This window comes from Drosophila suzukii, chromosome 2R (genome assembly GCF_043229965.1).
Source record: "Drosophila suzukii chromosome 2R, CBGP_Dsuzu_IsoJpt1.0, whole genome shotgun sequence".
NCBI classification, from domain to species: Eukaryota; Metazoa; Arthropoda; class Insecta; order Diptera; family Drosophilidae; genus Drosophila; species Drosophila suzukii.
Window position 1 is genome coordinate 16,874,386 of NC_092081.1, and position 10,788 is coordinate 16,885,173.

The 10,788-nt window shown below is 44.0% G+C and overlaps 2 protein-coding genes across 4 annotated transcripts; one reads left to right on the forward strand and one right to left on the reverse strand.

Annotated features, from left to right (window-relative positions):
* Nucleotides 1-992: 992 nt before the first annotated feature.
* On the forward strand, nt 993-4,621 carry cGlr1 (cGAS-like receptor 1). The gene is made up of 5 exons (XM_017085495.4): nt 993-1,232; nt 2,222-2,335; nt 2,393-3,006; nt 3,085-3,295; nt 3,368-4,621. Exons 1-5 carry the CDS (start codon nt 1,001-1,003, stop codon nt 4,180-4,182), a joined length of 1,986 nt encoding a protein of 661 aa, XP_016940984.4. The 5' UTR covers nt 993-1,000; the 3' UTR covers nt 4,183-4,621.
* Gpo1 (glycerophosphate oxidase 1) lies at nt 4,235-10,495 on the reverse strand. Of its 3 annotated transcripts, none has more exons than XM_017085494.4 (8): nt 10,369-10,495; nt 8,104-8,256; nt 7,889-8,042; nt 7,718-7,827; nt 7,544-7,656; nt 6,068-6,927; nt 4,886-5,589; nt 4,235-4,498 (listed from the first exon to the last, which is right to left on the reverse strand). In XM_017085494.4, exons 2-8 carry the CDS (start codon nt 8,203-8,205, stop codon nt 4,364-4,366), a joined length of 2,178 nt encoding a protein of 725 aa, XP_016940983.1. In that variant the 5' UTR covers nt 8,206-8,256; nt 10,369-10,495; the 3' UTR covers nt 4,235-4,363. The 3 variants fall into 3 exon arrangements, with proteins under 3 accessions (XP_016940983.1, XP_016940981.1, XP_016940982.1); XM_017085492.4 differs by lacking the exon at nt 10,369-10,495 and adding an exon at nt 9,545-9,703; XM_017085493.4 differs by lacking the exon at nt 10,369-10,495 and adding an exon at nt 9,298-9,522.
* Between the last annotated feature and the right edge of the window lie 293 nt (nt 10,496-10,788).

The window sequence follows — 10,788 nt, forward strand, 5'->3', positions numbered from 1 at the left end:
TTTATGGATCAATGAATTATGATTGTTCTCTCAATTCTGCAAATGTGACGTGCTAATGGAAAATCAATATGAATACCACTTAAATTAAAAATACCGATCAATAAAATATTCTTGAAATTGCATTTTAAACAACCACGTATCTTGATATGTTTATGATTTTTCAGAAACTTTATTTCCTCAACTTCTTAAACAAAATTTGGGATTTCCCGAAAGGAATTTTCACAGCTTGTGGTGAGTGTGCGATTCCCAGAGCCGAAGACAAAAACATTTTCTGAAGTCTTTAACCTACTGGTTGATATGGGTGGCAATCTGAATTTGTAAAATTCCCATCATATGAACACTGCGAATAATACCTGAATAATTATTATAAAAGAAGATGTTTTAGATCATCAAAACCATTTTCATCTAACCGATTCCCGTTCCATGGGTTTTCTTTTTAGGAACGCCTACATATACTGAAATTGCATTTTAAACAACCACGTTTCTTGAGTTGTTTGTTATTTTTCAAAAACTTTATTCTTTCAAGTCAAACAACCACGTATCTTGAAATGTTTATGATTTCTCAGAAACTTAATTTCCTCAACTTCTTAAATTAAATTGGTGATTTCCCGAATATAGTCTTCACAGCTTGTGGGGAGTGTGTGATTCCCAGAGCCGCAGACATAAACATTTTCTGGAGTCTTAAACCCTCTGGTTGATATGGGTGGCAATCTGATTTTGTGAAATTCCCACCATTATATGTGTGTTATCATGTTTGTTCATAAATTATGAACACCTATTCAAAATTATTATAAAATAAAATGTTTTAGACCATCAGTACAATTTTCATTTAACAGATTATCGTTCCATGGGTTTACTTTTCAGGAGCGCCTATAAGCAACATATGTGTGTACTTACAAGATACTTCTCTCTTCGGAATTCGAAATTCGAACAGCGATCAGCTGTGGAATCCAGAGAGCCGAGCTACCAGTAGGTTTCCTCTCGCCGGCCGGCTAAATTGATGGTTCAGATAGCACTCGGCGGCGATCGACGACGGAAGCAATTCGGTAGCAGCAGCAGCATGGCTAACAACTTGGAAAACAGCATCAACCAGGCGAACGGGAAGTTCGTCAACTTCGACCAGCACCGCGAGAAGTACACCACCCACTACAACGCCCTGCGGGACAAGGTGTACAGCGAGTGGAAGGGATCGGGAGTTCTGGGAAAACTGGTCACCGGATACACACTAGGCGGTAAGTTCCCAGTCTCTATTCTACATTCTCCACTCTCCACTTGCAACGCGAATTCCTGAGTGAGTGCCTCGGTCTCCAATCGAGAAAGTGAGACTGGAATTGCAACAAGGTATCACTGGTCCGATCAGATCCGGTAAAACGGCTGCAAATTGCACTGGTTGTGTCGTCACTGCTTAGCTGCGATAAGAACCGAAACGATGAACGAAATTACGACCGGAAAGCGAGATTCCGGAGTGACGAAAGTTTTATACCCTTACTGATATCAAAAATTTCCCTCAAGTTCAAGTACCCACAGTGGTCAATCGGTCTCTTGTTAAAATCTTTTTGATATACAAAAATTGTGTGTATTGTATATAAAACCAACAGCAAGGTACAGAGCTGTGTCTGAGTGTCTCTCAAAAATATTCAAGTTTTAGCAAAGTAATCAAATTTCAAGATGAAGGCCAACATGAACTGTGCGTGCCTCTCAGCTTCCTGTTACAAACTTACATATTATGTACGTCAAATTAGAGTATACACAAAAAAATATAATGGTTAATATTGACCTATATGGATAGTTACCTAACTGTAAAAGAGGTTAAAAACTATTAAAAATAGTGACGTGTATTTTATTGTTCTAGTAACCATATATTAATAGTAATAGTTAAACTACCATAAAATGGTAAGCTGAGTGTTCTTTGTTGTTGGGAGAGTAACTATTTCGTTAGCCAAATTGACAATTCGGTGGATTGAGAAAATTTAACTATTATGTTGGTTAATTTTACCTAAAAGTTTTTCTATAAGAAGAGAAAGAGTTATTCTAGAAGCTTCCTTTCTTATAAGAGTAACATTACCAATATGTAATTTTTTATTTCAAATAAAAGGCTTTACCTAACTTCCTGCCTAGTTTCCTGGAATTCAATATCAATTTGTAAATAAATTGCAGCCAGTAGATATCTTATCAAAATTTGACTTGCTTGGTTGTAAAATCATGTCTTTATCCTGTTCAGGTGGCTATGGCGATAACCTCAAGGTATCGATGCCAGATGAGTTCGATTTGGTGATTCACCTCACGTTTCCCGAGAATGATAAGATCATTGCTAGGGCTGATCCCCGTAAGCCAGGTGAGAAAGTATTCTAAGAATGTAGCTGGACTTAGATACTAACGCCTTTTTGGCCAGGCAACGTGATTCTGGACATGAGCAAGATAATGGAGATAATTAGAAAACAGGAGCACAACAAGGCAGTCTTCGAGCTCCTCCAGAAGATCGTAAACGGCAAAAAGCAGCTGCTGGAGGACAAGCTCCAGAGCTGGTTGCAGGGAATTATGACCCAGACCTTCAACAAGATGGACAAACAGATCGAAGTGGGTGGGGAGATCTCGCCCCTTTCCTACAAAAAGTGCGGACCCGCCCACACGATCTTCGTGAAGGGGCGCTACGAGTACTCCGTGGACTTTGTTCCGGCCATCAAGCTTTCGGCGGCTCAGGTCGTCTTGGCCCCGGAGCAGATGAAATACTTCGCAGGAACGCCTTACTGGGATGCCATTCCGAAGCCCATGAAACCAGCCCAAAACGAGAACCCATCCTTCAGGGCCTCCTTCTACGACGCGGAGCGCAGGCTTCTCCACGGCAAGAACAACCTGAAGAACGCCATCCGTCTGTTGAAGCAGCACCGCAACGTCAAAAACAAAGCAAATCTTAAGAGCTACTATATCAAGACGCTCTTTCTGTGGGAGGTGACTCGCCGGGATGCCAGTTACTGGCAGAAATCCCTGACAGAGATTTTGATCGACGTGAGTATTGGATTTGGAAGTCTTAATCTTATGGACTTTTGTAAGACACTTCAGCGAACTAATCCCCCATTTTTCCAGATGCTTAGCAAGTTGGGTGAAACCCTTAAGTTGACCTCCAAGAAGGGAAAACTGCCCTTCTTCTGGGACCCCAAACTGGACATGTTTGCCGAACTAACCGATCCCCAGCGAGCGGATATGTTTAACTGCGTGACGAAGGCTGAATATACCTTTAGACGTGGCGATGGAAACCTCACCGGCGACATCGAGAACAATGTGCAGAGCTCTTTCAGTACGAGAACCAATTATAGTCCCAAATCAAAACTGTAGTAATTCATATATGACCCATTTTTTTATTGTAAAGGTAACAAGGAGAAGGACAAAGGTGCTGAAAATAAGTCACCGAATGGAAACGGCCAAAAGACCAGCCCTAAACCGAACCAGGATTGTAATCCCGCAAAACCCAATGAGCAGAAGGGGGCCGCCACATCCAGTCCCAAGCCGAAAGAACCCAAGCAAACTGTAGAGGCAAAGGTGCAATCTACTCCCAACAAAGCAATTCCAAAACCGAATGCACTAGAGAAGAAGCCAGTGGAGATCCAGACCGGATCCAAGCCAAAGGCAAAGATGGAACCCACTCCCGTCAAACCAAATCCAAAACCAGCCAAAGTTGTAACTGCCCCCCTTCAAGCAGGCCACGCTAAACAAAATCCTCCAGTGGTTGCTGAGAATACCAATCCAAATGGCATTAAAGAAAAGGAGAAGTCTGCAGAGGCCCAGAACGGAACCAAGCCAAAGGCAAAGATGGAACCCACTCCCGTCAAACCAAATCCAAAACCAGCCAAAGTAGTAACTGCCCCCCTTCAAGCAGGCCACGCTAAACAAAATCCTCCAGTGGTTGCTGAGAATACCAATCCAAATGGCATTAAAGAAAAGGAGAAGTCTGCAGAGGCCCAGAACGGAACCAAGCCAATGGCAAAGATGGAACCCACTCCCGTCAAACCAAATCCAAAACCGAAGGCGGCAACTCCTCCCGTCCAACCAAACCAATCCAAACAAAATCCCCCAGTGGGCGTTAAGAATTCCATTCCAAATGAATATGGTGCCAAGCCAAAAACAAATGGAAATGGTGGCTCCAGTCCACAACCACCCCCTCCAGGTGTGAAAAAAGATGAATAGAGTTGCAGGCTAAGCTAATTTCGTAAGCTAATTAAGTTGGTCATCGGGCATCTGTGAGTTGAAAGAGTTTTTATTAACAGCAAAATGAAAATAAGTTTGATCTTAACCGTTCGATCTTAAGCCTAGTCCTTGCCTCCGATGGCCGGGTGATGTGGTCGTCGTTGTTAAGTCGCTTGTGCTCTTACAGGCCTCCTCCGGATCGGTCCACGCTGATCTTCGTCTTCAGATTGGCCGCCTCGTGCTTCTGCTCCTCCAGTTCCGCCATGCGCGCAAACCGGGAGTAGGCCACGTCGCCCGTCTTGATGGCCGACATCATCTGCAATTTTGAATAGTCGTTAGTGATGTTCATGTAAATCTTTTATAATCCCAGCCTCTGTTTCTCTGTTTATTGGAAGGGAAACAGTGCCAATTTTTGTCAATAAATATGGTTTTGTCTTAAGCAATGCTTTCTTACTCAATAGTAAAGTCAAGACATGAATTAACAATTGTTAAAAATATAATCTATGAGAATGGTTATCTTTTAAATGGGTTTTCATGCGCAAAGGCCGTTTTCTCGAGTAACAGATAAAGTGAGAGTTTAGTGTCTGTCCGAAAAACTAACAACCAGATAAAGCTAATCCGCTTTCTTATCGTGACCTTAGTTCAATGTTAGCCGGCACTCGAGGAACAGGTCCCAAGCTTTTCTTTTATAACTATAACCCACCTGGAGGTATTCGTCCAGCTCCACCTGGCCATTCATGTTGGTATCGATTTCGCGCAGAATTTCGTGCAGCTGCTCGCCGGAAACGTCGGCATCGCCGAAGCTCTTGAGGGCACGGCGGATATCGTTGATGGAGACGTAGCCCTTCTTGTCCTTGTCGATCAGCTGGAAGCGCTTGATGTACGTCTGGATCTCCTCCTTGGACAGCTTGATGGGGATGCGCTCCTTGGAGGTGCGGTTGACCGAGTGTCCCATCTCGTTGGCCAGGAACTCGGTAGCGTTCTTGAGCTGGCGCTCCTTCTCGTCCTTGGACCAGCCCAGCTCCTCGGCCATAATGTCCACAATCACGGGCAGTGCCTCCTGGGCCGCCTGGACGTTGAGGAAGGCCAGTCGCAGACGACGCGCGATCATGTCCACGGCGGTGCAGGCATACTCGCGCACTCCGTACCGGATCTCGGCGTCGATGTAGGGGAACTCGGGGTGGATACGGTTGCCGATGATGGGCCAGCGCTTGCCGGTCAGCGAGGCCATCTTGGACACGGCGAAGGCGCGGTCGCCGTACGACTTGGCCAGGTGCTGGGCCACCTCGCACTCGAGTCCGAAGTCCTGCACCAGGCGGATGTACATGGTCGGGGTCCAGCCCTGTCCGCCCTCAATCTTCAGGTAAGAGGTAACAGCCTCGGCGCGCTCAGGCTTCAAGTTGCAGGCTATTAAAGGGAACAAGTGAATTAAATTATAACACCCATTGAAAACTGATGCGATTATCGGGATTTTCGTTATCTTATCTAGGTTTTTAAAATGACTAACTTATCAGTATCATAAGGAAACGTTCATTATTGAATAAGAAAGACAACAAAAAACAAACAGTACAATTGTTATCTATATGAATTTGACATTATAATATGGTATATCAATTTTTGATAGTAAAACATGTTTAATAAACAATGAAAAATTTTGGTACCTAAAAATATTAAATTTAATAATCACATTATAATGTAATATATCAATTTTTGATAGTAGAACACGTTCATTAAACATTGAAAAATATCACTTTGGTACCTATAAATATCAAATTAATTGATTTATATCAAAAAAAAGAGATAAGGTAAGAAAAACTACAGGTATGCGCTTTGGAAATATAACCCCCTCTTATATATAATACCTAAATTCCCCTTATAGACTCACCCTTGATCGCCGCATCGATGGTGTGCTCGGCCATGGCCCGGTAGGTGGTCCACTTGCCGCCGGCGATGGTGATGAGATTGGAGGGGCTGACGTGGACGATGTGGTTGCGGGCCAGCGACTGGGTGTCGTCCTTGTTGGGATCGGAGACCAGCGGGCGGATACCGCTCCAGGCGGAGAGCACATCTCCGCGGCGCACCTCCACGTCGGCGTTCAGATAGTTCTTGATCTCGTTGAGGATGAACTGGATCTCGTCCTCGGTGGGCGTGGGGCTGTGGGTGATCTCGCAGGGCAGGTCGGTGGTGCCGGCGATCGTCTGCCTCTGCCAGGGCAGGAAGAAGATGACGCGTCCGTCGGAGGTCGAGGGATCCAGCAGACCCATCTGGTCGGGGCTGTAGTAGCCGGGCAGCACGATATGGACTCCGGAGCTGGGGCAGCAGATGCTCTTCACCGTCGGGTTGTCCATCTTGCGGATGGAGTCCGTGAAGGGACCGGCGGCATTCACAATGCACTTGGCCTTCACGGTGAACTCCTTGCCAGAGATATGGTCCTTGACCTTGGCTCCGCACAGCACCTGCTTGCCGGTGCCGTCGTCCTTCTTGAGCAGCTCCTTCACCTCCACGTGGTTGCACACGGTGGCTCCGTGGCGGGCGGCAGTCAGCGCCACCGCCAGACACATCCTGGCATCGTCCTGCTGGCCATCGTAGTAGACAATGGCGCCGCACAGCTTGTCCTTCTTGAGCATGGGGAACAGCTCGAGGGCGTCCTTCTTGGAGAGGTAGTACGAGCTCTTCACGTTGCGGTCGCCGGCCACCAGATCGTAGGCCTTGATGCCCACCCAGTAGTAGGGCACCTGCCACCACCTAAGGAATCGGGAACGATTAGTTAGTTGAGCTATAAAAAAAAGTATTAGGAGAGGTCTCACAGAGGTTCTGGCAGTTTCATTACTTTAACCTAATTACCAAAATTCATAACATATCATTTTAGAAGTGCAAATTTACTGTAAATTACTGTAAATAATAACTATTTTTAATATTAATGAATGTACAATACAAACTAATCATCTTGTTCCTGCGTATGCCTAGTAGCTTTGATTTATAAATAATATGTTATATAGCTTTTTAAAAAAATTATTTCAAGTTCCTTAACTTTTTTTAATGGTCCGAAGTAAATTCAACAAATTTTTACAGATTTCAAGATTATAGGCAAAAAAAGAATCTTGAAATGAATTAATAAATTTTAATTTAATTTAATTTAAATAATGTATTCCAGTACCTTAAATTAAGCATTAAATTTAAAAACAAATTATTTAGAGATCCTTTACTTTCCCTAATGATCCGAAACAAACTAAACATATGATAATAGATTTCAAGATAAAAGATGAAGGAAAGCAAAACAGCTACAATAACATCTAACTGACTAATTTGTCGCAACCAATAAAATGTGACACCCCTGTTAAATGATATTGTTTCAATTTACGTGTAGACTGGCAGCATGATGGGCAGAGGGTGGGTCAAGTGGGGTGCCGATTCGAGCATGGTGGCGCGCTCAGCCAGCGCCTCCTTCACCATGCGGTACTGCTCAAGGTCTAGCTGAGGTGACAGATGATAATTAGCGGGCTACAATGGAGAGAGGTGGGTCTGGGATACTTACGCCCAGGATGGCCTTCTGCAGGTAACGCACTCCGCCGTGGATAAGCTTGGTGGAGCGCGAAGAGGTGCCGCTGGCAAAGTCATCCAGCTCTACCAGAGCGGTCTTCAGACCTGTTTAGGAGAGAGTTTCTTTAGAAAAAGTTCTAGTCTTGTAGGATCATATAGGACTTACCTCTTGTGACCGAGTCCAGGGCACATCCCGCTCCAGTGGCACCTCCACCAATGATCAACACGTCGAACTCCTCGCCGCTCATCAGGGATTTGATCTGATCCCCTCGTGGGGGCAGCGTGCGCTTCCTCTTAGGCGGTGTAGTGGCATTGTTGACCTGAACGTAGAGGTATTGTCATTATATAAGGTATATAATATTATTTGTAAGGATCACGAACCACATGAGGGGTGTTCCAGCGGTCCAAGGTGTACGAGGCCAGCACGGAACCCACGCAGGCGCTGGCGGCTGTTACGCCGAACTTGAACATTCGCGAGGTCATCTCGGGGATCTCTCACGAAACTATAGAATCGATCTCGAGTATTGTATTGTGCTGAAAGGGTACACGGCAACAGCAATTAATTTTAATTATTTTTAGTACGCCTCAGCTCATAAGTATGCAATTAAAAGGTACACGGATAAGGTCCACAGTAGCAAATATCTAATTTTCTTTGATCTTCATTAGTCCCAGAAACATTTGCTTGTTTTATTGAAGCAGAACACAATGTAATTTTCACTCTTGAATAGTTGGCACATTTTGAGAAAATTCATTGTCTCTATTAAAAACCTTGTTGTGTTGTTCTTAAACTTGCTATGAAGAAATTATAGGTTCTTTATAATAAAGAATAATACTTTCAAAAGATTTACTTTATATCACGAAAATTATCTTTTTACTTTTTCAAAAAGACACTTTATAAGTAGTTGGAGTCACCAATAATACTTTTTATAGTTATTCCACTTGCAGTCACTACAAAATGTGTTTGATAAACATTTACTTTAGAACTTTTCCCGCCGTCGATATTTTGCCGTGACACTTTTGATTGAGAATCTTAAACTTGAAACTTGTTTTATGTATATCTCTCAGATTTATTGGAATTTGATGATATCACAAACACCATTAACTCAAGTTTTTAACAACAAATAATGCAGAGAGCAAAAGAGCCCACAGAACGCCCAAGCTACAGAGAGCTAATTAAATTCCGAATTAAATTTGCACTCTCTATAACATCCATGGTTCCATAGTATAGGTATAGAGCTCTCTGGCGCTTATTCACAGCTGACCGAAGCTTTTGCGTAAAGCTTTTGGCCAACTTTGCGCTCTCATTGGAAGGCGGGTGTTCCATTCCACTCCCATCCATCGGTATCCGAATGTATGTTAAATCAATACTACCGATGACCGGGTGAAGATACAGATACGTGTCGAGAGTTGGGAACCGGAACACTGGGTTAAAACAGAACGTAGTTCGCACAGCTTCGCGTAGGACGCACTTTTTAGCTCTGATAACTATCCACCTATCCCAAAGTCGAGCACATCCGATTCAATCCAATCCAAACCGATTCAAGTCAAGTTGAGTTGAGTGGTGACCATGTTTACCTTTTGGCTTCCAGGCCGCGAGCGCCTCAGCAACAGACTGAATCCGAAAGCGAAACAAAAACCGAAATCGCCCGATTTCCGACGACCGAGAATGAATATGCGAATGCGAACGGAACGTTTTTAGCGGGCGTAACAGCATGTGAAAATGATTACATCAGAGTTTGAGTCACTTTTCCGCGACCGCCGTCGTCGTCTTCGAGGCTCTAGCATCCGCACTCGACCAAGGCAAATCGGTTATTGAGCTCACCTAGCGCCTAGTCTGGATGCTATTCCGAAACAGATTCCGAACTGATTCTGGAACTGATGGGCTGAGAACTGGAAGCGATACTCCTCCGCTTGCTCCGTCCGTTTGATTCGCCAGTCGCCGTCGCTCTGCGAAAACTGCAATGCCTGCAGCTTTTTTTCCGCTCGACAAAACTTTCAGTGCAGTTCGTGGCTCGTGCTCGGCGCAATCAGCTGTTGGGCCACGCCCCCCGCACCTAACCGCCCCCTTCTGGCCCAGCTAATTAGCCAATTGGCAGATCTCAAGATTCAAGATTCTCGTGCTGCAAGCGGCTATTCTTGTTTTTGAAAGAGATGCCACAGAAATCTCTTTCAATCGAATTGAAAACATTAGTGTCACGGCAATATTTGTATTTATGGTTATCCTCTTAAGCAATATCCAAAACGATTATATAAACTGTTTTTGAAAATCAGTTCACTTTATTAAAACTCCATATGTTAGAAATATCCTTTAATATTTATTTTAAATACTAGAATGTCCTTTCATATCCCTTAATTTTGTAGTATTTTATAAAGGTATGTTCCTTTAACAAGATATTACACATAAGGCTATTATGCCAACACATGAAAAAAGTTCCATTCCGAGTGAAATATTTGCAGTACCATTTTAATCACATTATATAGTATTATTTAACTCATAAAGTATCTCTAAGGAATGCTTAGAGCGATTAAGAAAAATAGTTTTCGTGTCACAAACTATTTCACCGAGTGTTAAGGAAAGCCACCCGACGGCCACATCCATAAGATCTCTTTATGTACAGAGCCTCTCGCACTTTTTCTCGTTTCTACCTCGTTTTTGGCACCTGCGAGATGCGCCCACGTTGTGTTCCGAGCGTATTTATTCTGTAACTGGCGGCGTACGGGCAGCGTATCTGATATTTTTATTGTTTCGCGCTCTTGGCACAGCAGATTATTCAATTATGTGCCTGCCGAGTGCTGATAGAATCGCGGGCACCGGAGCAACAACACTGGCCAACAAGGCTGCTCTTCCGTGAATTTCCACGGCACTGGCACAAGCACCCCATCGGAATCGAATCAGGAAACGTTCTGCCGCAGCGCCGATAAGAACCATTTCACAAGTGCTTTACGCATTTCGAGGGTGCCAGTTTATGAATGAATCATGGATACGAAAGGCCCACCGGCCGGATGAGTATATATACCCCCCATATATATGGGTATCTGGGGATGGGGGCCATTAGCCAGTTCTTG